Here is a 25,722-nt window from a genome sequence, read left to right on the forward strand (position 1 = left end):
CCGTTTGGCCCTGGGGACCGGGTCCCTGGCGGATAGTGGGAACCCCGCGTGGCGCCTCCCTGCAGGTTGCTCTGTGCCGGGGTTCCGGAGCTGCCAGAGCAGCCCCCGTTGGCCCGCGTGGGATGGGGACCTGGGCTGATCCATGGGACGCCTGGATCTTGGGCCAACTTTTTTGGGGGAGGAGGGCGGGTGTGGGGGAGTCATTCCTGGAGCGATGTAGGGAGAGGCACTCCGGAGCAGCCTCTTGGGGGTCGTGGGCTCTGCAGGCTCAGAAGCGCCTAGGAAGGACGCGGAGGTGGGGGAGCTTCGAGGCTACAGGTGGGTCCAGGACACACTGCCTCTGGGGTCCTCGGAAAAGAACAGGCGGGAGCTGGTCGCGGAGTCCAGGTTTCAGGGGTGCGCGCGGCTGGGGTGGGGCAGGGTGGAGGCGGTGCCTGACTGCCCCTCAGCGTGTGCCCTAGGAGATGGGTTTGCTCTGGGGACAGAGGTGCTGGACCGATAAGAGCAGACATGCCGCGCGCTTCGAGGAAGCGCCGGAACCACTAGAAGCACAGGGACGCGGGGTGCGGAGAGTCCCCAGCACTGAAAACCGGCATCTCCTCTTCTATAAGAGATTTTCTTCCCTTGTCTTAACCCACTTCTCTAGACTCAAGGGACCCCAGGATGGATATGGGTTTGGGCGAGGAGGAGGTAGTTATGTATTTTAGGAAACACCATGGTCAGGCACGCGCACCCCAGTCCTAGGCCAGGGCTGGTGCCCTTCACCTCCGGTGTGGCTGCCTTTGGCAGCAAGAAACGCGTGGAGGAGAAGGTTGTAGAGGTAGGCGCGCCCCCTGCTGTTCCAGTGCCTTTGTGCTTGCCCTTAGCTGCCCTGTGTGGTTGCGGGTGATCCCTTGGGACGCTGGGTGGTGTCAGTGAGTTTCTTTGGGGGCTTAAAACAAACAAACAAGAAGTACTTTTTTAAAAAAAGTCTGACTCCATCTCTGTCAGTGGCCACCCCAGTTTCCAGCAACTCATGTGCTGAAACCCTTGTAGTCGGTACAGCTGTTTCAGGAGCTGGGCGCTCAATTAGACCACGCATCTTCCAACCCCTGCCGTCGTGTGTCATCTCAGGATAAGTAAGGCCTTGCCAGGAAGGAAGCCGGGTGTAATGTGAGCGACCTCTGGGCCTGTGGGTAGGGCCACTCTGCTCCCCCCTTACCCCCTGCTGCCGGGATTCCTAATTTGTACCTCTGAACAGCTGAATCCCAACGAAGTTCAAGTGACCCCAGATGTCACCAAACCCCACAGAGGGGTTACGAAGCAAGCTGTTTGGGGCTCTTTGGTGCGTGTGCGCTAACCTCAGTGAAATCACTCTAACCTCAGGCAGAGCTCTACATCCTCTTTTGCCTTCAGTGGGGTTTCGGGCCGGCCTGAGTAATTCAAAGCCCCAGAGCTGGCACGTCATCCTCTGGCTGCATTTGTATATCAAGTCACTGGCTTGGTTTTTCTTTGTTTGCTTTTTGGCTGTATGGACATGGGGCAAATGGAAGTGGAGTGTTGTGCAGTTCGCTAGTAGATCTGGTACAGGAATTGAAAGATAATAAATTGGGAATACAAGTCAGTGAGTTCTTTTTCTCCCTCTTGAGCAGGAATTTTTGGCTTACATTCAAATAATTGCTTTGTCTGTAGGGAAACAAGCAGAAAATCTTTGGCATGAGTGATGTGAGTTCCTGTAAAGCTACTTGTGTTCTTCCAGTCTTCTCTTTTCAGCAGAATTGAAACTCTGTGGTCCCATGGCTTGGTGGGGCATCGGTGCTTTGCCAAATTTCTAACTAGGTGGACTAAGGAGAGGACACTGTGACTCTATCCCCATCCCATTTTTTAAGATAAGAAAAGTTGCAAGAACAGTGACCACCTAAATATACACGCCTAGAGTCTAATTCACATGTTGCCATCTTTGCTTAACTACACATCCATCCAGCCATCCCTCTATCCATCCATAAGTCCAGCTGATTGTTTTATGCATTTTAAAGTAAATTACAGATGTTGGTACAGGTCATTCCTAAACATTTTAGTACACATTTTACTATTTAGACTTCAATATGTGTTCATGGTTTCCTTAAGATAGAATTTATATACATATAGTGAAATGTGCAAATCTGGAGAGTACCATTTGCATAATGTTTTGACAGATGCATGCACCTGTGTAACCCTAGTCCTTATCAAGACAGAGAATATTACTGTTACCCCAGTAAGTGCCTTCATCCTCATTCTCAGTCATTCTCTGCCCTCACCCTCTCAGTGGCAACCGCTGCTGTATCTCATCATAGGTGAGTTTGACTTGTTCTTGAACTTCCTGTAAATGGAATTCTACAGTATTGTGTAAAGCTCACCATGTTTTTGAGATCCATGTCGTATCCATGATTTGGTCTTTTTTTATTGCTGACTTATGTTCTGGAGCATGTCTCCTCCACAGTTTGTTTGTATATTCTGTTAATGGACACATGGATTATTCTAGTTTCTTTCTTTCTTCTAGTTTCTTTCTTTCTTTCTTTGGCTATTGTGAACAAAGCTGCTGTGAACATTTGTGTACAGGTCTCCTTAGGGACATGTGTTCTCATTTCTCATGGGTAAACACCTAGTAGTAAATTGCTGGGTCAGAAAGGAGGTATATGGAGACCTGATAAGAAACTGCCAGACCTTTTCGCAACATGGTTATACCATTTTATACTCTCACCAGCAAAGAATATGAGTATGAGATTCCAGATACTTCAACCCTGTCTTTCCTATCTTAAAGCCAAGAGCATGGTTTGACTAGTATTCTTCTGGGGCCAGAGGGAACCTGAGGCAGTGGGGAACATGTTTTTATAGGTGGAGGGGCCATAGGAAGTCCTGACTCTGCCTGTAAATGGGTTTAAGCTTAAATCATTGCAGACGATCAGATGAATATTTTATTTTTAGAGATTTTCAGAGAAGGGAATTCCATAGGGGAATGTACTCTTGGTTGTGAAAGAAGATTGATTGAGTGCTTTCTATAAAAAGAAAAATAACCCCAAGCCCTACAGAATTTTAGTAAGCTTCTGCCTAGAGACTCCCGGGGGATTTCTGGTCTGTTGGTATGGTTGATATTAACTTGGTGGAGATCCCCCTTGGATTTCACCGGCTTGGACAGCCGGCTATTAAAAGGGGTTGTGTTTGTTTTGAGGGGCAGGTCAGATTTGGCTTTGTGAAGACTCAGAGAATGACTCTCTTGTGAAAGTGATCTGGCCTCTCAGTGAGAAACGTGGCCTGTCAACACCTCTTTTATTGTCCTGGCCGAGAAAATGGGCCTGTGCCCCTCAGGTCCCCTAATAACTTAGTCCCTCTCTGTGGTGCCAGCAGCCAAAGCTTGCCCTTGGCTGGTCTAGGAAATAGGAAGTGAACCTTTCCGTCTGAGTGGGACCCCAGGATGAATTTTTTTGCATCTCATCAAGGTGTCCCAGTGCTGACCAAGCTTTGCGGGAGTCAGGTGGCAGACAGCTCAGAGTCTTGAGACATTGCACTGTGTTTGGGGACTGTTCCCTCCTCCTTAAAAGCCTAGCGCAGTGCCTGCCAGAGGGTAGGGGCACAGTAAACATGGGCTGAGTGATTTCGTGACTCGTGATACCCATCTGGGTGATGGCGTCTCTGGAGGTTGATGGTGGGTGTCAAGATTGTCAGGGCCCCAAGATGTATTTTACTAGAGGGCACTTTACCATGGCTTGGAAAACACATTCAAAGGGTTTGGGCCTAGGAAAATTTTGCTCAGTGTAAACTTTCATTGTATTAGCACTGTTCTCTTTATTACCTATTTTAGTATTGTTAATAAAATACTCATAATTACAGCTGCCAGTTGCTGAGTGCTTACCCTTTGCCAGGCACTGTTGTACACTTTGCACACATTATCTGAATTTGATCCTCATAAGAGGCGAGTACTTACATTATCTTCACTTCAGCCCTGAGGAAACTGAAGCCTGCGAGGTTAACTTTCCCTAGGTTCACGTTTTCATTTTTCTAAGACCTTAAGGGAAGAGACTGTGACACTCTGGTTTTTTGAAGGCAAAATCTGTCTACAATCACGGATTTCCAAATACACGAAGGCATAGTATAACAGAAATGTAAACTAGATAGTCAGAACAGAGTTACAGGAAATGATGCACAGCAATCATTTGCTTTAGTTTTTTGTCGTTGTTGTTGTTTGTTTTCATTTTGTCTTAAGCTTATTGAGTTTGGCATAGCCAGGGGCTTATACTGATTTTGATGATAATTTAAAATACTATTGGTTGATTAGGATTACAGTTTTATTGAAGGAACAGAAAGATATTGCCAGCTGAACTGTTCCATACAGTAGCCCCTTGTTACATGTGGCTATTTACATTTAAATGTAATGAATTAAAATAAAAGAAAATGTAAAATTCAGTTCTTCAGTCTCACTCACCACATTTCAAGTGGCCCAGAGCCACATGTGGTTAGTGGCTACTGAATTGGTTAGCGCAGGTAGTGTTTTCATCATTGCTGAAAGTTCTGTTTGATAGTGCTGCTCTATAGTAAGTGTTTTTTTTTTACCCTTCGGTTTAAGAATTGGTAACATACTTGGCCAGGGCTTATGCTATTTTTCACTGACAAAGGGATACATTTAGCCAGATGTTGCTTTTATGTTTACCTTTTAAAGGTGTGTATGTGCATGCGTGCATGTGATCTTTCCTCCCATTCACATTCCGTTTTTGACATACATTTGAGTCTCCCTTTTCTCCTGGGCCCCAAAGGGGCTTTCATTATTAGCATTGCATATTTTATCAAGACACTTTCTCATAAAAGATTGGTACAGCAGGCAAGAGATGGCCACTGCTTGAACCCGGCTAATTCCTTGCTCTCCAAATAAGAACTCCGTTCAGCTTTTAAATATGCAATTGTGTGACTTACTCCCTACCTGGGCTGAATTCAGGAGGAAAAATCACTCTCAGTGGGCCAGAACCAAAGAGCTGGAAAATCAGGTCACATTCTGCAGCGATGGCTACCTGCCAGGACTGAGACGGAGGAGACACCATTTGGGGTACTTGAAAGCTTCATTTGGGGTTTTCCTGGATTTGACCTGCCTCCGAGGTACAGGGAATGATGGAGAAGGCTGGCAGCTTTGGTGTCCCATTTACATGGGACAGTGGAGGACTGGTCCTGGGGCTGTCGCCTCTGCTGTGGTGTACGGTACTCCAGAACCAGCCTCACAGAAGAGAGGAAGGCACTCCTCAGGTGTCCGCAAGCAGCCAGTCCAGCCGGAAGGGGGAAATCAACATAAGCTATGCTTGGCTCAGTTGTTTGATGCCGACAAACTCTTATGCTACTTTAAGATCCCGCACTGGAGGTTGCCACACTTCTTCAGCCAGGAAGCCAGATGCACCTCACTGACAGCTTTCTCTGGCGTTTACACCTGAAATGTCCCATCTTGTTGTTCCATAGGGAGACCTCCTTGAGGGTTAGAATTTATTCTTTATGGGGGCCTATCAGCTTTCATTTGTGTGCGTGTGTGTGTATATGTATGTGTGTATGTGTGTGTATGTGTATGTATGTGCATATGTGTGTATGTGTATGTGTGTGTGTATGTGTGTATGTGTATGTATGTGTATGTTTATGTGTATTGTGTGTGTATTTATGTGCATGTTTGTGGATGTGTGCATGTGTGTGTATGTGTGTGTATGTATATGTGTATGTGTGTGTGTGTATGTATATGTGTGTGCATGTGTGTGTGTATGTATATGTGTGTGTATGGTGTGTGTGTATGTTATGTGTGTGTATGTGTGTGTGTGTATATGTGTGTGTATGTGTGTGTATGTATATGTGTGTGCATGTGTGTGTATGTATATGTGTGTGTATGTGTGTGTATGTATATGTGTGTGTATGTGTGTACATGTGTATGTGTATGTGTGTGTGTATGTGTGTATGTGTATGTATGTGTATGTTTATGTGTATTGTGTGTGTATTTATGTGCATGTTTGTGGATGTGTGCATGTGTGTGGATGTGTGTGTATGTATGTGTATGTATGTGTGTGTATGTATATGTGTATGTATGTGTGTGTATGCATATGTGTGTGTATGTGTGTGTATGTATATGTGTATGTATATGTGTGTATGTATATGTGTGTGTATGTGTGTGTATATATATGTGTGTGTGTGTGTATGTATATATGTGTGTGTGTGTATGTATATGTGTGTGTGTGTGTGTATGTATATGTGTATGTATGTGTGTACATGTGTATGTGTATGTGTGTGTGTGTATGTGTATGTGTGTGTGTGTGTGTATGTTTATGTGTATTGTGTGTGTATGTATGTGTGTGTTTGTGGATGTGCGCGTGTGTGTATGTGTGTGTGTGTATATGTATATGTGTGTGTGTGTGTGTTTTGAAACTCCCTACTTTGCCTTTTACCCTTTGTCCTGAGGAATCCTTCAACTTTTATGGAATAGCGCTCAAGTTCCTTAGATTTGGGGGAACTGTTGTAATAGATTTTACTTAGAAAGTTGGGTAGGAAGAGATTTGGTTAATCATAGACTCTGGTTAATGGAACCTGATCATATCATGTATTAGCAAATTTTGGAAATATAAAGCACAAGAAATCAGGTTGTTTGTTTAAACACTTCTTTAATTCAGAGAGGTCTTTTGGGATTTTCCAGCGTCTTATGATACCCTTTTCAGTGTGGTATAATCATGACTATAGGCCAGAATAGGTCCAAAGGCATCTTCATAATGGGCAACAAGTAATCCTAGTAGAGGACTAAAATGGTTAATATTTATACTGCTCTTTCTATGTGTCTGAGCTCTTCTGAGCCCTGTTAAATATTAACTCACCTTACCTTATTTAGTCCTCACTCTAGAAGTAGATGTTGCAGTTGTCCCCATTTTACAGATGAGAAAACTGAGGTTAAATGGCTTCCTTGAGGTCACACAGGTAAGAAATAAGGGCACAAGATTTGAACCTAGTCAGTCTGGTTCCAGAGCCTGTATGACCAACCCCTGTGCTGTACTGTTAAGAAAGTGAATTTGAGAGCCACACAGGGAATATTCCAAATGCCCTTTACCATCCTGTACCAGATAAGTGTCTTTCCTATTCCCAAAAGATGCTGCTAAGTAGGTATTTATTGTGCATCTGTTATGGGCAGGGCATTGGAATAGCTGCTGTTGGGGATGAAGAAGACCTGCTTGCTGCCTTCCAGAAATTTACTGTCATGTGGGGAGATGAGGCATTACTAAGAGCTGTGGAGCTCTCCTCTGAACTCAGAATGGTACATCCAGTGGCCCACTGCACACCTCTGCTTAGATGGAGTTAACATGGCTAACTTCTGGCTTCCTCTACCCATCTCAGAAGATGGCCACTCCAGCCTTGCAGGTCCTGGTGACCAACCCTAGCGGTGCCTTGGATGCCCTCTTTTGCTCATCCCCTTTTTCTAAATCATCAATCAATCCCGTTTTCTACCTTCAAAACATATACAGAATTTGACCACTGCTTACCCGTCTACTTACTGTCATCTGGGCTCTCCGCTCTCATGGTCTGTCATGGCTAGAGTAATTGATGTCTTCCCTCAGCTCGAAACCTTCCAGAGGCTTCCAGATCAGTCAGGGTAAAGCTGAAGTGCTCACGGCCCGGCCAGGCCTGCGCTCTGTCTCCCAAGCCCTGTCTGACTTCACCCCGAGGTCCGGTCAGCCTCCCGGGGGCGCCACACTCCAGTTTGTTTGCACCTGCCACTGCCTTGCCTAGCCCACCCTCCCCCTTATACCATGGCTTGCTCTGTGGCCTTCTTCATGATTTTGCTTAAACGTCACCTTCTGGGTGTGGCCTTTCTGGATCCTGTATTTAAAACATTGTACCTCCTCCTGTGATTGCTACACCTCCCTGCTGCATTATTTTTGTTCTAGTTGGCATACTTTAAAAATGGAATTTCATGTATTATTTTTATTTGTTTGTCTATTGCCTATTTCTCGGCTTCTGAAGGTAAGGTCCACGAGGGCAGGCTTGTTCTTTTATTGTGTGAATCCCTTTCATTTTACTTTGGTATCACTAGCATTTAGAACAGGACCTTGCATATAGTAAGTGCTCATTACTTATTTATTGGATGAATCAATGGCCTAAAGTGGCAATCCTGTTAGAGCTCAGCCTTGAAGGAGTGTGATGGTTAATTTTATGTCAGTTTTTCCTAGGCTATGTGCCTAGTTTTTGGCCAAACACCAGTGTAGGTTTTGCTGTGAGTTATTTTTTAGGCATGATAAATTTTGCAATCAGAAGACTTGGAGTAAAGCAGATTACCCTCCATCATGTGAGTGAACCTCATCCATTCAGTTGAGAGCCTTAAGAAAAAATACTGAGATCCACGAGAAGGAATTCTGACTCCAGACCACCTTTGGATTCAAGATTGCAACATCAACTATTCTCTGGGTTTCCAGCCTTCTGGCCTTCCCTGAAGATTTTAAACTTGTTGGCCCCCCAATTTCATGAGCTAATTCCTTATAATAAATACCTCTATTTGTCTCTCTCTATCTGGGCGTACACACACGCACACACACACACACGTATCTGACTGGTTCTGTTTCTCTGGAGAACCCTGATTAATACAGAGGATGAGAGGTACAGGAAAGCAATGTCAGGTGGAAGTTCACTGGAGGAAAATGGTGGTGCCTGGAGAGTTCTGAGGATGTACAAAAGATTGCAGTAGCTTAGCCTGACTTGACTCTAGGGTCAACTGTGAAGGGAAACAATGGGAGGTAAGACTGGAAAGGAGGGAGGGTTGAGTGAGATTGAGGCTGAGGACTCCGAGCTGCACAGCGGATGTGATTATGCTGTTTGAGCCACTTGTGTGGTGTAAAATGGTTAAGGTGGGAAGAGCTGGAGATAGGAATTAGATGGATGAGGGGGAGCCAGATTCCAGGAAAGCATTGGTTGCTCTTGAGATTTCAGATTGGTTTGGAGAATAAAGTGGGGGGATGGATAGCATCCACCAGTTCTTGGTGGGCCAATGTCAGGGTGAGGATGGTGGCGGGAGCAGGCTGATACTGGGGCTTTGGGCCTGGATGTTAGGAGGGCAGTGGTATTACCCAGAGATGAGAAATGCAGGAGAAAGAGCAGGCTTGTTGGGCAAGGTGCTGCATTCTGTGGGGCATCTTCTTCCAGAAGTGCTGAGAAAGTCTCAGGTGAAGAGAGAAAGTTCCAGGTGGAAATGTTGAAACAGTTCTTGGAGATGTCTGCCTGCGGCTGGAGAGAAGACAGACAGGCTGGGAAGGAGACTGGGGAGCTCTTGCCTGGAGCAGGTTAAGTTAGGGCGAGAGAGGGAGTGTGAGTGCTAAGGGAGAGACAATACCATGTAAGTAACTTTTTTGAACATACATAATACTATATATTGGTGGTTCCCAAATTCTGGGCTAAGATACCCCAAAGCACTGCAGCAAATGCACAGGGTGGCCAAGGGATATTTCACATTTTTGAGGGAAATGCAGCAATACTTAACATCTGTCAGATACCACGCTAAGTACTAGCTTGAGGCACTTTGCAATATCAACATCTGACAGTACCACATTACTCTTGATGATGTCATATCTTTACAAGCTACATTTTGGGTAGTTGCTAAGAAAATCAGCGTGGAAGTGGGAATCAGGGTGGTGGTGTTCAGTGTGGTTCCAAGTTTTGAGAAGTTGCGCAGTGTCCAACAGATGCACACATCCCATTAGTGAGTGATTGTGGTTAGTTAAGAATGAAAGAAAAAATATTTCTTCTTTCAGTTTATGTGTGCTAATTTTTTTGAAAGGCTACTGTTGTTAGGCTGTGAATAAGTATTAAGTTGTTTGGACCTAACTACTTAGTAAAAGAAACTATTGGATACTTTTTTTAAATCTAGGGTGTGCCATTAAAAAATGTACAGAGGAACTAAGGGCACTACAAACTGAGAAATCCTCAGAATCTCTGCCATATGTTGTTCTGGGTGTTATATGTTATATATAGATTGTAAAAGAGTACACACAGGGATAGAAAGATAGGGAGAAAGGGAATGGCGTGAGGACTGTGTCAAGAAGTCTATTTATCCAAAAATAAAATATCTGAAGCAAATAAGGTAAAAATGTAAGCACTTATTAAATCCAGGTGGTGGATCCATAGACATCTCATTTTCTGTACTTTTCCATATGTTTGAAGTGGTTTATAATTAAAATAATTTTGGAAAAGTGAGGCAAGAGGATGGAGGAGGACAGAAATGTAGGAGGTGCCTGTGCTTGCCTGGGAGGATGGCAGAGGAGACTGGGAAGGGGTGTTTGAGGTAGAAAGAGATTCAGGAGATTGAGGGATGTGGAACTAAGCAGATCAGTGTGGCTGAGCTCTGAACTGTGGTTCTCAGTCCTGGATGTGAGGCTGTAGGAGAGATCCTGGGCCCTGTTAATTCCTGGCTATTAGGAGATTAGAGAGGGTTAGGAGTGGGAAAGGACTGGGTTTACTCCTAGAGCACTGATGCTCAACCCTGCCTGCACGTTAGCATCACTTGGGGGTTTTCAAAATACTGGTGCTCTGGCCCCACCCCTAAATGCCTGAGCATCAGGGCTTTTCACAGCTCTCCAGATGGTTCCAAAGTGCAGTCAAGATTAAGAGCCACTGCCACAGCCCAGCGTTTCTCAAACTGTACTGTGAGTCAAACTTTAAGGAATCACTTATTGCTCAAATACAGATTCTGATTCAGCAGGTCTGGGATGGGGCCTGGGATTCTGCATTTTTGACAAGAGCCCGGATGCTGCTGCTGGTCTGAGGTCCACATGTTGAGTAGCACCTTCTGAGAGGGAGCTATTTTTAGCGAAGGGTGGCTGGAGAGCAGCAGAGCAGAGATGGACTCGGGTTCAGACCCCTCCTGAGATGGACTGAGATGGTGGTAGGTTGTGGGGGTTGGAGGAGTGGGGGTAAGCAAGTGTTTTCTTCTTATAATGCAAACACCACTCTTATTAGGTATCTTTTATTGTGTCACAAATTACGCCAAAACTTGGCAGCTGAAGAGTCAGCTCTCAACCACTCCACAATGCCACTTCTCATATAGGAGCAAGACTCTTAACATGAACTGCCTGGATTAATTATCTATTGATGCGTGGTAAATTGTCCGAAAACCTAGAGGCTTAAAACAACAAACATGCTATCTTGCATCGTTTCTCTGAGTCGGGAATCCAGAAGTGGCTTACCTGAGTGCTTCTGACTTAGGATCTCTCATGAGGTTGCAGTGAGGATGTCAGCTGGGCCAAAGGCTGTAGGATCTACTTCCACATGGGTGTTGAGTTAGTGCTGATGGTTGGCAGGAGGCCTCATTGCCCTGCAGTGGAACTTCATCCTGCTGATAGAGTGTCCTCACAACCTGGCAGCTGGCTGCCCCCAGAACGAGAGATCTGGGAGAGCGAGGTAGAACCCACAATGTTTCCTACAACCTAGTCTGGGAAATCACACTCATTTCCACCATATTCTTCTGATTACGCCGGTCAGCCCTATTCAGTGTGGGAGGGGACCACATAAGGGTGTGAATACCAGGAGGATCATTGAGGACCGTCCTAGAGGCTGGCTGTGATATCCATAGTGTTTTAGTTTATTTTCTTTTCCTTTTGAGACAAAGTCTCACTCTGTTGCCCAGGTTGGGCAGTAGCGTGCAGTGGCACAATCATGCAGTGGTGAGATCATGGCTCACTGCAGCTTCAACCTCCTAGGTTCAAGCAATGTTCCCTCTTCAGCCTCCCGAGTAGCTGGGACCACAGGCACATGCCACCATGTCTGGCTAATTTCTTCTTAAAATTGTTTTGTAGAGACAGAGTCTTGCCATGTTGCCCAGGCTAGTCTTGAACTCCTGGGCTCCAGTGATTCACCTGCCTCAGCCTCCCAGAGTGCCCCGATTGTTTTCAACCATGAAAATAATGCATGCTCAACAAAGAAAACTTGAAAATGTAGCCCATAGTGTCATGACCCCGAAAAAAGTTCTGCTAACAGGTGGTTTATGAACTGCCAGTTTTTCAAAAATAAGGATTTTATAAACAAATACACAAGCACTTTTAAAAAGCGATACCATACATTAATACGGTTTGATATAGATTGTTCTTTACACTTGACATTGGATCAGGAACACTTTCAACCGGTACATTTTAGAGTTTCTTAGACTCTGTTGCAGGACAGCAAAAAATCTGACACCATCTGAATACTCTACTGCATTTTTAAGTTTAATTTATATTTCTGGATCTAGAGAGATGTCATCATGTAAAGACTTCTTAATTTGGATGATCAGTTCTTACTTTGGATGACTGAATGAAGTAATAAACATGCTTGTGTCTTCAAATTCAGAATTTGAGTGTAGAAATAAAAAATGGGGTTGCCAGCTGATCCAGCATCATTGCATATAATTGCCCCATCTCTGGTTGCTTGTCACTAGCTGTTGGCATTTGTTAAAATTAGCTTTACAGGCTGCCTTAGATTAGCAGCAAGTGTGGCAAATGAGGGCTTACTCTTAATGAAACTAATTTGTATTTGAAAATATAACTACATTTATTGCCCCCATTATTTAAATGTGTGCATGCTAGTTGATAGTAAAAATGAACTTTTAAACTAAGGCTTTTCTACATTGTAGCTGAAAAATAATCTTTTAAGAAGGTGATCCTTTTGAAGTGGTTTTCCAGTGTTTTTTTTTTTTTTTTTTTTTTGAGATGGAGTCTCGCTGTGTCACCCAGGCTGGAGTGCAGTGGCTGGATCTCGGCTCACTGCAAGCTCCGCCTCCTGGGTTCACGCCATTCTCCTGCCTCAGCCTCCCGAGTAGCTGGGACTACAGGCGCCCGCCACCTCGCCCAGCTAGTTTTTTGCATTTTTTAGTAGAGACGGGGTTTCACTGTGTTAGCAAGGATGGTCTCGATCTCCTGACCTCGTGATCCACCCGTCTCGGCCTCCCAAAGTGCTGGGATTACAAGCTTGAGCCACTGCGCCCGGCAAAGTTTTCCAGTGTTTTTATGGGCATCGTGGGAAGCATTTCAGAAACAAATTAGGATACTTTTAAAATAATAATTTAAACATTTTAACATTTAAAATGACACAGGACATTGTGCCCCATTGCTGGTCAGCTTCTTCTGGAGCCAAGTATTTGGCGATGTGCTGTGTTTGTGTGTGTGTGCGCATATGTGTGTTTTGTTACAGATAAGTCTTGCTTTGTCACTCAGGCTGCAGTGAGGTGGTGTGATCACAGTTCACTGCAGCCTCGCAATCCTGGGTTCAAAAGAGCCTCTTACCTCAGCCTCCCAAGTTGCTGGGACGACAGGTGCACACCACCACACCCGTCTCTGTGTTTTATATAACAGTGATTTGTTCAGAATGCTCCCGCATTCTGTCCAGACTTCTGGAACAGTCAGCCACACTGCACCATGGGTATCTCGTCATCGTCTCTGTGATCTCCCTGAAAGCAGGGCCTGGCCTTCCCAGTTTTAGTGTTTCCTAACCAAGTGCCTGACTCAAAGCAGACCTTAATAAATGTGAGTTGAATGAATGGATGGATGAATGAATTTGGAACATAAGCTCCCTCCCTCATGGAACTAATAGCTCCTGTAAGAAGCTGGTCCACCGTGTACCAAAGAGACATCCCACTTAAGGTTTGATTCAGCCCCAATTTTTTCCAGAACATCACCATTCAAGGGATCTTTGCTTCCAGATCATTTGCAATGTCTACCATCCTCTTCTTGCAGTTCGGGTCTCAGAACCTTCTTCTGATTTCTTTATTTTCCTCTTTAGAAAGCATCTAGTTCCTAATTACCCTTACCAGTTTCTGCTGGGGAACTGTATGTATATTTTGATTATTTCCCCACTGTTTCACCATAGGAATGGGGAAAGGCCTCCTCTGTTTCCTCTACCTTTGAAGACTTCTAGGAAAGTTTTTCTTGGTACCTTGATGCTCGGGAGACCTATACACATAGTTTCAGGGATGTCTGCTGAGAAGACAAAAATATAAAAAGAGAAACAAATGCCTGAACAACTGTCAATCAAAGCTGATCCAACAATGAACTCACACATAAAATAGGTAATCTGATCGACATTAGGTGTCAATATGAGGTGAGCATAGGAGTTTGGAAGGGTGGAGCTGTGGGAGCAGGGTGGAGCCTACATGAAGTACTAGGGGAGTCTCACTAGACACAGGTGACTTTTAGCATGTGTGTTTTACAAAAACAACAACCAGAGAAAAAGTCAGTGAATAGCACCGTTGGGCATGATTCCACCTGGTGAGCTGATGCCCCAGTTGAGCAGGGGCTAGCTGATCTTTGAGAGGTCTCACTTTCCATACACCTCTCGTGGGGGCAGTATCTGGACATCCTGTGTGTTTAAAGGGAAACATTTTTTCATTAACAGGGCCCCTGCACTTACCATATAACCCAACAACCCCACTCTTAGGTATTTACTCTAGAGAAGTGAAAACTTATGTCCATTTAAAAACCTCTATGCAACTGTTTATAGCCATTTTATTCATAATCAGCCAGTGCCAGAAACAACCCAAATACCCTTCAAAGGGTGAATGGCTGAAACAGGGGCCCTAAAAGCAGGCCAACTTCAGCAAGTGCCAAGGAAGCGGCAGGCCATGGTCGTTTTGAGCAGACTTGGTGTATAAGTTGCTTATGGTATAAATGAACCACTCCAAAACTCAGAGGCTTAAAACAACAACAGTAGCTTCTTTTGCTCAGGAATCTGCAGCTTTGGCAGGGCTTGGCGAAACAGCTTGTCTTTGCTTAACATGGCATCAGCAGCTTGACTGAGGCAGAAGATCTACTTCCAACATGGCTTGCTGGCAAGATGGCCAGCAAGTTGGTCCTGGCTGTTGGTTCCTCTCCACATGGGCCCCTCTTTGGGGCTACTTGAGCTTCCTCATGGCGTGGTGGCTGGATTCCAAGAGCAGGCACGCCAAGAGTTAGCAAGCAAATGTTCTCAAGTTTCTTAAGGCTGGGTCCAGAAACCGGAACTGTGTTAAATTCCATCAGATTCTATTGGTCAAGCCGTCGTGGAGCCCAGACTCAGGGTAATTGACATAGACCTCACCTCTCAATAGGCTCAATAGGAGGAATGTCAGTGGATTTTGGAGCCACATTTAAAAACCATCCTACTTACCATTTACCTTCCACCTTACTAGAGACTTTGACACATGTGAAAGATGTTCTTCCACCGAGACACTCCCTGAATGTCTGTGTGAGGGAATGTGCAGCACATCCGTGTCTTCTGTCTGCATCTGGCAGTACCATTCCTTAGACCCTTTCCTCTGCCTTCCCTCCCACTGCCCTCAAAAGCAACATACCCATCTTTTGCCTCCATCCTCTTGCAGGATTCTAATGTGATCATGGTTTGGGAATGTCACATGGTAAACAGTGTAGCCTAGAAAACTCTGTAATAGTGTGCAAGTCACTGTTACAGCTTATTTTTCCTACTTTTTGTAAGCTAGATTTTTCTGACTTGTTTTGAGCATACTATAGACATTTTTGGAATGATGTAAAAGTCTTTCCTATTTTGACAGGGGTGGGAGTTGGTGGAGAGGAATAAAATCCAGGGAGAAACAAAAGGAATGTAGGTGTGGTAGCAGGGAGCAGGGTAGCTGCCTCTACACAAAAGAGTAGGAGGAACTAATTCACACTAAGGTTTTGATGGCCAGCAACTACTTCCTGTGTCTGCCTTTCCAAAGAGGGCTTTGCTTTAGAAACAGTTGCTTAAACTAGGGTTGCACGCATTCCAGAGAAATCAATCTCTAAAATTTGAGATTCAAGCATTCAGTGATATTACAGTTTTGGTGCTGGCTGGTATTTATTAAAATAAAAACTTGATACAAATTAAATGTAACAGAGTTTGAATGAGCAAAGAAAAATTTGTAAATCAGGCAGCCTCAGAACCAGAACAGGTTCAGTGACCTGCCTGAAACACATCCTGGCAGTATTTTGTGTACCGAAAAGAGAAGTGAGGTACAGAGGACAGCTGGCTTGGGTTCGCTGCCTGTGATTGACTGCATCTCTGCTGCTGTGATTGGCTGAGACTCAGCTATTTGTTACAGAAGTATACATCCTACGTTAGGCTTTCACTTAGTTTACCTACTAAACTAAGTTGCAGTTCCCTATGTAATGACTCAAGTGTGGAGGCATCTGCAAGCCAAATTTGGTTGAATTTAACACACTGTTCAGCTTTTCTGTGTCTGATCACATGGATAATTTGCCCAGAGCCCCTTTATGTCCTGTGATATCAAGCACAATGCCCTTTGAAATGAGCTGGGGCAGAAGCCTCAAGGTTGGGACAGTCTGATTGAAACTTTAGACTCAAAGTTGTGAATCCCAAGAGTTTTCTAATGCTTCTTGGTACTCTCCTGATCCCCACCCCAACTCTTTCCAAATCTTTCTTCTCATCCTGGTAACCTTCTCCTTTCTACTGTCAAGGAAACTGTAAATAAACTAAATATAAATTAAAAATTATAGACAAAACAAAATCATACTAGAGTGGTAGTGGCTACCAGGAGCTTAGCTTGTTGTCCTTCCCATGGAGATATTTGTCATTTCAAAGGAGATACTTAGGAAAGTCATTCTGATTCAAAGGAATGAACCTCTAATATGAGAATTTACATAATAAGGTAGCAAAAGTGGGAGGACTTTTGAGGAACAGGTTCCTTCTTGGAGGTCTTCAAACACCCTGCCTTCCAGAGCAAGGCAGGTCTGCCTGAGTCTGAGGGGTGTGGGCATGAGTGCCTTCCCTTGCTTGCTAGCCTATTCACTCCTCACTCAGCCTTGCTCCCATCAAGGTCTCCAGCAGGGCTCAGTATGGAGAAACTGCTGCCACCCTTTAGAACCTGCTGCCAGCCTGATAGAGAGAAGAGTCCTTTCTCCTCCCCAGGACTCTGTAGTGTATACACAAGTGGCTTTATTGGATAAGCTAGCATCAGATGAACATGCCTGCTGTAAATGTTGCTTCAGTTTTTAATTAGAAGAATTGAGACCCAGTACGTAGATGATTTTGTGTTTTGCCTTTATTCCATCCTAACATTACTGTTGGAGATGTATCTGTGCATTTGTAAGGTCACAAATTTATTATTTTTTAACCTTTTAGTATAACTATGGGAAAGCACACAAAGCAATACAGAGACTGCTCAGTAGCCCAGTAAATCGTCACAAACTGAGCACACCGGTGTAACTGACACCCAGATCAAGAAACAGCAAAGCTGGTACCCTAGAAGCCCCCTCATCCTCTATGCAGTCACTGTTCTCCCAAGGGTAACCGGCACCGCACCTTCTAACACTGGAGATGAGTGTTGCCTGTTTTGGAACTCTGTATAACAGGAGTAAGAAAGAATGTACTTTTTGTGTCTGGCTGCCCCCACCCCCACTCCTTTTTGATTTTTGAGATTCTTTGATGTAGTGTATAATCCTAGTTTCCATGTTTTCGTTGCTTTATAATATTTCATTGTGTAAGTATACCACAATGTATTTATCTCTTCCCCTGGAAGGTGTTTGGGCAGTTTCCAGGATAGGGCTGGTATGAGTAATGCTACTGTTAGCATTCTCATACGTGTCTTTTGATGCCCATGTGTGCACATTTCTGTTGGTATATACCCAGGAGAGGAATTTCTGGGTCACAGGATAGGCATGCATTCAGCTTTCCAACATGTTGTCAGTTTTCCAAGGTGGTTGTACCAATTCACACGCTCACCATCAGTGCAGGGGAATTTCATTTGCTTCTTATCCTTGCCAACACTTGGTATTATCAATTTTTTAAATGTCGAACTATTCTGGTAGATGCCTGTTAAATCTCACTGTGGTCTTCCCTTCATTTCCCTGATGAGTCGTGAAGTTGAGCTTCTTCTCATGTGTTCCTTGGCCATTTGCATATCCTCATGGGTGTTTGTTGAGGCATTCCACCTGTTTGCTGTTGGGTAGTGTATCTTTTCCTTATCGATTTGTTAGGCGCTCTTTGATTCATGGTGGATGTGAGTCCTTTGTTGCATGAATGCGTTAGTGTGCAGGAGCCAACACACACTGGCTTTTGAGAGCTGATTTTAGCATCTCTTCCCGACTCTGCCTTCCGTGGCATCATGTTTGGCAGCTTGAAATCTGCCATGGTGGGTGTGTTTACACCATAGAAATAGGCAAACTACAAATCGGGGTTTCCTGTCTTTCTTGGAGAGCTGGTTTACCAGTGCACCACTTGACAAGTGCATTGCAAATAGCTTATTTCAGTCTCTGGATTGCCTTTTCACTCTTTAATGTGTGTTTTGAGGAACAGAAGTTTTAAATCCTAATATAGCCTACATTATCAAAATTTTCTTTTGTAGTTAGAGCTTTTTGTGTCCTCTTTAAGAAATCTTTGCCTCCACCCCCATATTTATTTATATGGCTAGCTAATCATAATCAATTTTGCTTAACTTCCCCCCTACTGAAGCAGCACTGCCACGTACAGTTATAAAGATTGTTTCCAAGGAGGGATGCAGGGGCTTAGATCCAGACCTTGCTGTGCTCAGTAAGACGTGGCTGGGACAGAGTGCATTCCTTAGAGGAGGGGGCACCTTTTTCGAATTCTCACAAAGGCACCATATGGGCTAGTGGTGGGCCCAGATCTCTGACACCCTAAACCCCACACTGCCTCTCCGGCCTGCCAGACTGCACTGCCTGCCCTTTCCCTTCAGATGGAGCAGCTTCCTGCCTCCATGCCTTTGCTCTTGCTGTGCCTCCATCTCTACGTCATCACATTTGGAGTCTGTCCAGCAAAGCCCATGTCAGATACCCAATCCAGGCCCCTGCCATTTTCCCATCTTGTTATAGCTTGAATGTCCTCCCTCTTGTAGTAGGCTAACCTCCTTGAGGGCAAAGACCACATTGTTTGAATTGCTGATAATGCTTTGCCCATAGTAGGCATGAGTAAATCTGCATGAATGAGTGACTTGGCGAGCCTTTGGGCTCTTTGCAGAGAGTAATAGTGCACATCTCGACGGGTTACCTCTTCCCAACACTTAGAAGCTTCCTTGTCCATTTCTTTTCTGCTTTGTCCCAGTGGATGCCAGCCGGCTTGCTTTTCAGCAGTTAAATATGCAGCCCTTTACATATCAGCTGTTTCATCTGCAGAACTACAGAGTATTTTACAAGTAATCAGTTCATGCAGATTGCACATAAATCATGTCTGCTCTGGCCCTTTGGATACTAATGTTCCCTTATTAAGGCATAAGTAAGCCTTCCTATTCTCATCCATTCTTTCAGACTTTTTTAAATTACTGAAAAGTAGAGCCTAGTTGTCGCTACACCACCTCCTTCCATTCCACCCACCCCATGCCCTTGTTGCTTTTTTGAGATTCAGTTTGTTTTTCTGGAACTTGCCAAATTGCCTTAGGAAGCTGGGTACCTTGTAAATGAATTAAGCAAAAGGAAATTCTTATCTCTAAAAGGAAGTGGTCACTGTGTTTCTGTGTGTGATGCTCTTGGCTGGTTCATATTTTTGTGAAATGTGTTCTGCTGGCAGCAGCGGTGCCCCAGAGAGGAGGGAAGCATCCGCTACGCTTTGTGCACAAAAGCAAAATCTCTTCTGCTGAAGTTGGAGGAGTGGATGAAAAGCTATTTCATGAAAGTCATTCTACCCAAATAAACAGAGAGCCTTCATTGTTTTTCATCCCATGGAAGATTGGAAGCTCAGCTCACCTTAATGTGCCCATTACTTTAACATTTCTTTATTTTCTTTTCAAACTGGAACTACAGATTTTTGCTCTAATACACGTGGATTTCTGCTTCCAATTGCTCTATCCCTGCTATTAGTGTTCAGTCAGTTTTCATTTTGGTCTAAAATGACTCTCTAAGAGCTTGGAAGCATACTATTATTTCCTGCAGTTTGGTCTAAAAATGAAGAAAAAGGGGACCTTCAGACAAGGCCCATAAAAATACCACCATCTACTTTTAGAGATGTTTTATGAATATAAATTTCCTGTCTAAATAATTACTGTTGAGGGTAGAAAGGACTTGGAGTTTTGAAATTGTAACAACAACTTATTCTGTCTTAGCAACCACAGTGAAGGTGACACGTCTCTTGTTTTTTATACATGGGCTGACATTATAATGCACTGTATTGCTTTTTAGATCCCATTTTTTATTCATGGATACAGATTATAGTGGAACTGAGGCAGTGGGAGGTATTATTTTCCTCAGATGGGGAAAAAAAGATATAAAACAGGTATGCTTTTGGTGTCATTTTTAAAAATCTCAGGACGGCTGGTAATAGTATCTTAGCAGAAGGAGAAGCCAGCCTGGGTACTGAGCGCAGTCGTCTGTGTTCAGGTCCTATATTAAATTATACCCTCAGTTTCATAAAGGCTGAGGTCTGCCATGTATTCTTCAGGAAAATTATGGCGTCTTTTATACTAGGGTGTTTAAAGACAAAATCTCAGGAAAAAATCACCTCCCCGCCTTTTTCCTTTGGCCAGCAGCTGCTGAAATGGGTTGCGGATTGAACAAGTTAGAGAAACGTGACGAAAAACGGCCTGGGAATATTTATTCAACTTTGAAGAGGCCTCAGGTGGAAACCAAGATAGATGTGTCCTATGAATACCGCTTCCTGGAGTTCACAACTCTGAGTGCCGGTGAGTACACGGGCTGTGCACAGACACGGGCAGGTGGGGTCTCCAGCAGGGGCCTACAGGGGATGGGGGTGCTGTTGGGAGAGCTGGATGGGGTAGGGGCTGTGAAGAAATGAAAAGGGCAGGCCTGTCTCAAGGGGGCAGCTTACAGAGATCCAGATTTTTATGTGAAATCTCTCACTTTTTAAAAAATAGTGGCTGGGCGCGGTGACTCACGCCTATAATCCCAGCACTTTGGGAGGCCGAGGCGGGTGGCTTACCTGAGGTCAGGAGTTCAAGACCAGCCTGACCAACATAGTGAAATCCCATCTCTACTAAAAATACAAACAATTAGCCAGACGTGGTGGCGGGCGCCTGTAATCCCAGCTATTCAGGTGGTTGAGGCAGGAGAATTGCTTGAACCCAGGAGGCAGAGGTTGCAGCGAGCCGAGATCGTGCCACTGCACTCCAGCCTGGGAGACAGAGCGAGACTCTGTCTCAAAAAAAAAAAAAAAGCAACTAATTACAATTTTAACAAATGAAAATCATGTGTGAGCCAAGCAATACATATGGATGGACTGAATTTGGCCCATGAGCCAACCAGTTTGCAGACTGTTTCATAGCAAGCCCTGTGGAGAAGGAAGGTTTGCTGTCTCTCCTCGTATGAAACTTCCTGTCCACCCAAATTCACCTGCCTGTTGTCTGCCATCTCTCAAGAGGGCTCATCCATCTGGGCTTGGCTTTGCCTTGGCTGAGCCAGAGGGAGTCGGGTCACCTCCCATATGAGTGTCCAAGGACTAAGGAAGCAGGGAATAGCCCATGAAGACTGGGAAGGGATGGTCAGCGTCAGCATCAGAGCATTTGCTGAACACCTGCTGTGTGCAGTGTTGGGCCAGTGTTGAGGGGGGAAGTCATGAGGCATATCCTGGCATCTTGCAGTGTTCTATCTGATGGGAGACAGAAGACTCATACAAATGAAAAAACAAAAAGAACTCCACAGGTTTTAATAGTGAGTTGGAAAACATGTTTTTGGATGTTTTTGGAAGAGAAAGAAAATGCTCTTCTTTTTGGGTACCAGGAATTTGAGAGCAAAAACTGGGCACTATGTAACAAAGTCATCTGAACACATTTTCTCCCTGGGCTTCTGGGTATACTTTAAGCTTCTATGATTGGAAAGGAGAATGAGTGGAAAAAGCCCTCAAGTTCATAGATTTGAGTCCTGGCTCTGCTTCAGAATAACTGGGTAAATCACTGAGCTTCCCAGTCCTGTAGTGTCTTCATCCATAGAAGGAACACGGGTGTCCACTTCATGGGGCAGTTGTGAAGATTAGAAAGGTAGATATGTATGAAGCTCGTGGCACAGTGTCTGGCATGCAGTAGGGTCTGCAAATGTTTCTCTTCCTCCCCTCCTCCCCGACTACTCTCTGCTGTGACTATCTCCGTACTGAGGCTCCAATTGCTTCTTGAGCTCTGAGAAAGGACGGCTGAGTGTCTCTGCAGGGACATTCTGTGCATCCCCTGCAACAAGTCACCACAACTGAAGCCAGCATCTTCCTTTTCAGATTGCTTCCTTCCAGTGCCCTTGATGAGTCAGTCATGCCACCACCATCCTCTTAAATGTGCAGATACCTATGACCATGGTTTCCCCCTGCGTGTAACTGCCATTCCTTCGTCCAAGCCTATTAAAACCATGTCTGTAAATGCCTCTAATATGGCTAATGTAACACACAATTATTTGGAGCATTTGGTCATGCATTTATTTGTTCAGTGAATAGTTAAGTGCCTACAATGTGCTGGGCCTTGTGGGAGGATTAGGGAAAAACAGAAGCATGTTTAAGAGAAAAGATTGGAAGGAAGTATTTAAGTATTAGGATGCTGAGATGATGGGTGAATTCTTTTTTCTCCCTTTTGCAGTTGTGTTTTTTTTTTCATCGTGGTTATATGTCTTTAATTATGATGAAGAATAGCTTTGCTCCCAAGCACCTTCACAAACACATGAAGTTTCCATGCAGTGCTTTGTCCCCCCACTGCTTCGTAGCTGGTCTCTGAATGATTTCCCTGACCTCCTTATTTGTTTGTTTCCCTGAGCTTCAGCTGCAGCATCCACACTGCTTTTGTGCATTGTGCTGTCCTTGATGGAATTATCTTTTGTTTTCTGATTATGAAATAAACATATACCCATTATAATGGACTAGGACAACACTGGCGGATATCCCACATGGCCTCCCTGCTCCTGCCCTCGTCCTCCTACAGATCCTGCCAGTCCTCTGCTCAGAGCTTTCCTGTGGCTGCTGCCACACCAAGAGTGGCACAGCTCCCCTTGACCGCATTCTCCCACTGCTTGTCTTTGGTGTTCCGCTGCTTTTGCTTTGCTCTTTCGTGAACCTGCCAGTCCTCCTCCAGGCTTTTGCACTGCCTGTTCCTCTGCCTGGAAGTCCTCCCCCAGGATCCCCTTGCTCATCTTCAGAGAGAACAGGGTCCTTCTCTCTGAAACTTTCTTTGACCACCTCTTTAAAATGTCTACCTTCTTCCCAATTCCCCATGTCTTTCCCCTCTTGATTTTCTCCATAGCACTTCTTACCATGCAGCCTGCAATATATCTTGCTTATTGCTGTTTGTTTCCTCTTTGTTGTCTGCCTTCCTTCATTAGAAGATAGAATCCCTTCCCATGAGTGCAGGGATTTTCTCTCTTATTCTCTGCTGCTTCCTCAGTGCTTAGGACAGTGCCTGGCACTTAATAGATAATCAGCAAATAATTGCTGAATGAATACTCACCGTATGTTTTTGAATCCTGCTTTTATGTGACTTAACATTGTACAGTGAGGTGTGCACCTGTCATGCCTATGCTTGGAAAGTATGATTTAATGGCTATATATGATTTAATCACTCAGTATACCATAATTTATTTTGCAGTCCCCTTTTATTGGACATTTAAGTTATTTTGGGCTTTGGGCTATTATAAATAATGTTGTGATAAGCAATGTTGTCCATAAATCTTTGTACACATTTCTGACTATTTCCTCAGGAATTACTGAATTGAGGGATGCGAATGTCGGCACTCTTGATAAATTGCCCAGTTGCCCTGTAGATAGGACCTGCTTGTGTAAAACACACATCTGATTCTGCACAACTCTTTAGGGGGCTTCCCTGGATGGATGAAGTTGAGATTCAAGCCAGAGCTCAGGGCTTTCTGTAGCTTGGTCTTGCCCTTCGTAGATCCTCTCCCTATTGTTCCCTGGAGGACGGTGTGTCACGGCATTGTCTGCCACCCCTGCCCAGGACCCTCTTTTCTCTGCTTCTCTGATTCAGTGCAGGCAGCCCTTTCTGCACAGGCCCCCACCTCTTCCTGCTTGCTAGGACCCCACCCACCTGGATTTGTTCCTTCTTGACAACCATTCTATAAGAATTACTCTCTTGTGCACGCCTGTAGTTTGTCAATACCGTCCTTTTGACACTTTGATTATATCATATATTAAACCTATTTGTGTTTCCCTGGGGGCAAGGACCAAGCCTTGTTTATTTTTCTGTTTGTCTTCCTTGTTCAGCTTTCTAGCTGAGATGAGCCTGTTCTGCATAGTTGGGTCCTAGTAAACCTAGAACTAAATGCTGACTCCTTTCCCTGGCGGTCTCTCATGTTTTTCTTCCAGGAGTTCTAATGAGATTATTCTTTATTCTCCAGAATAGAGCTGACGTTTGTTGAGTGCTACTATGTGCCCAGTCCTGTGATAGGACATTACATCTTGATCTCATTTTTCTTTCTTTCTTTCTTTTTTTTTGAGACGGAGTCTCGCTGTGTCACCCAGGCTGGAGTGCAGTGGTATGACCTCGGCTCACTGCAACCTCTGCCTTTCAGTGCAAGCAATTCTCATGCCTCAGCCGCTTGAGTATCTGGGATTCCAAGCATGCACCACTACACATGGCTAATTTTGGTATTTTTAGTAGAAACGGAGTTTCACCATGTTGACCAGGCTGGTCTCAAACTCCTGACCTCAAGTGGTCCACCCACCTCGGCCTCCCAAAGTGCTGGGATTACAGGCATGAGCCACTGCACTGGCCTGATCTCATGTTTCTGAATTTTTTCAGCTTTATCCAAGTATAAATGAAGTAAACTACATTGCACATATTTAAAGTGTTCAAACCCATAAAACCCTCACCACATCAAGATGCAGAACATTTCCATTGCCCCGGAAGTTTCCTCATGCCCCTTTGTTATCCCTCCAATCCCAGACAACCACTAATCTCCTCTCTGTCACCGATTTTTTTTTTTTTTTTTTTTTTTTTGAGGTGAAGTCTCGCTCTGTTGCCCAGGCTGGAGTGTGGTGGCACAATCTCGGCTCACGGCAATCTTCACCTCCTGGTTTCAAAGGATTCTTGTGCCTCAGCCTCCCGAGTAGTTGGGATTACAGGTGCCTGCCACCATGCCCAAATTTTTTTTTATTTTTAGTAGAGACGGGCTTTTGCCATGTTGGCCAGGCTGGTCTTGAACTCCTAACCTCAGGTGATCTGCCTGCCTCAGTTTCCCAAAGTACTGGGATTACAGGTGTGAGCCACCTCGCCCGGCCTCCATCACTGAGTTTATTTCCCGCAATGTTATATAAATGGAATCAAATAGTATGTACTCTTTTTCAAAACCTAGCTCTTTTTATTCACTCAGCTTACTCACTTAAGATTTATTTATGTTGTTTGGTGTGTTTTCTGTTTTACTGCTGAGTAGTATTCTGTTGTTTACTTGTACCACAGTTAATTTTTCTATTCACCTCTTGATAAACATTTCCAAGTTTTGGCTATCACAGGTTAAGTTGCTGTGGACATTTGTCTTTGTGTGGCTTCTTATGTCGTTTTACGTTTGCAGTAACCCAGTAAGGTAGGTGGATAAACTCATTTCTTTTTACAGACAAGGAAATGGATGCTCAGTGAGGTTAAGTAACTTGCCCAAAGAGGTAGGAAGTGGCAGGGGCAAGAATTCGAATATAGAATTCTAGAATCTTGGGCATCAAAGCTCTTGTGATGCCAGACTGCAAGATGCTACACAAATAGGCATTAACACCAACTGGAATGTTGTTGTTAGAAAACGTATCATGTAGAATGGTATAAGACGATTCCTCTCCCATAAGATTTTAACCCCAGCAGATTTTTAAATGACACTCTATACA

At 44.4% G+C, this 25,722-nt stretch overlaps 1 protein-coding gene across 1 annotated transcript in view; it reads left to right on the forward strand.

The window, feature by feature from the left end:
• Positions 1-461: 461 nt before the first annotated feature.
• Positions 462-25,722, forward strand: part of LOC117078814 (raftlin-like) — a 99,133-nt gene continuing 73,872 nt past the window's right edge. The window contains exons 1-2 of the mRNA XM_033202305.1: positions 462-606; positions 20,438-20,593. Of these exons, the coding sequence (XP_033058196.1) occupies positions 465-606; positions 20,438-20,593 (298 nt within the window). The 5' untranslated portion in view covers positions 462-464. The remainder of the gene's footprint in view (positions 607-20,437; positions 20,594-25,722) is intronic.

Source organism: Trachypithecus francoisi, unplaced genomic scaffold (assembly GCF_009764315.1).
Source record: "Trachypithecus francoisi isolate TF-2019V2 unplaced genomic scaffold, Tfra_2.0 Lachesis_group0, whole genome shotgun sequence".
NCBI lineage: Eukaryota > Metazoa > Chordata > Mammalia > Primates > Cercopithecidae > Trachypithecus > Trachypithecus francoisi.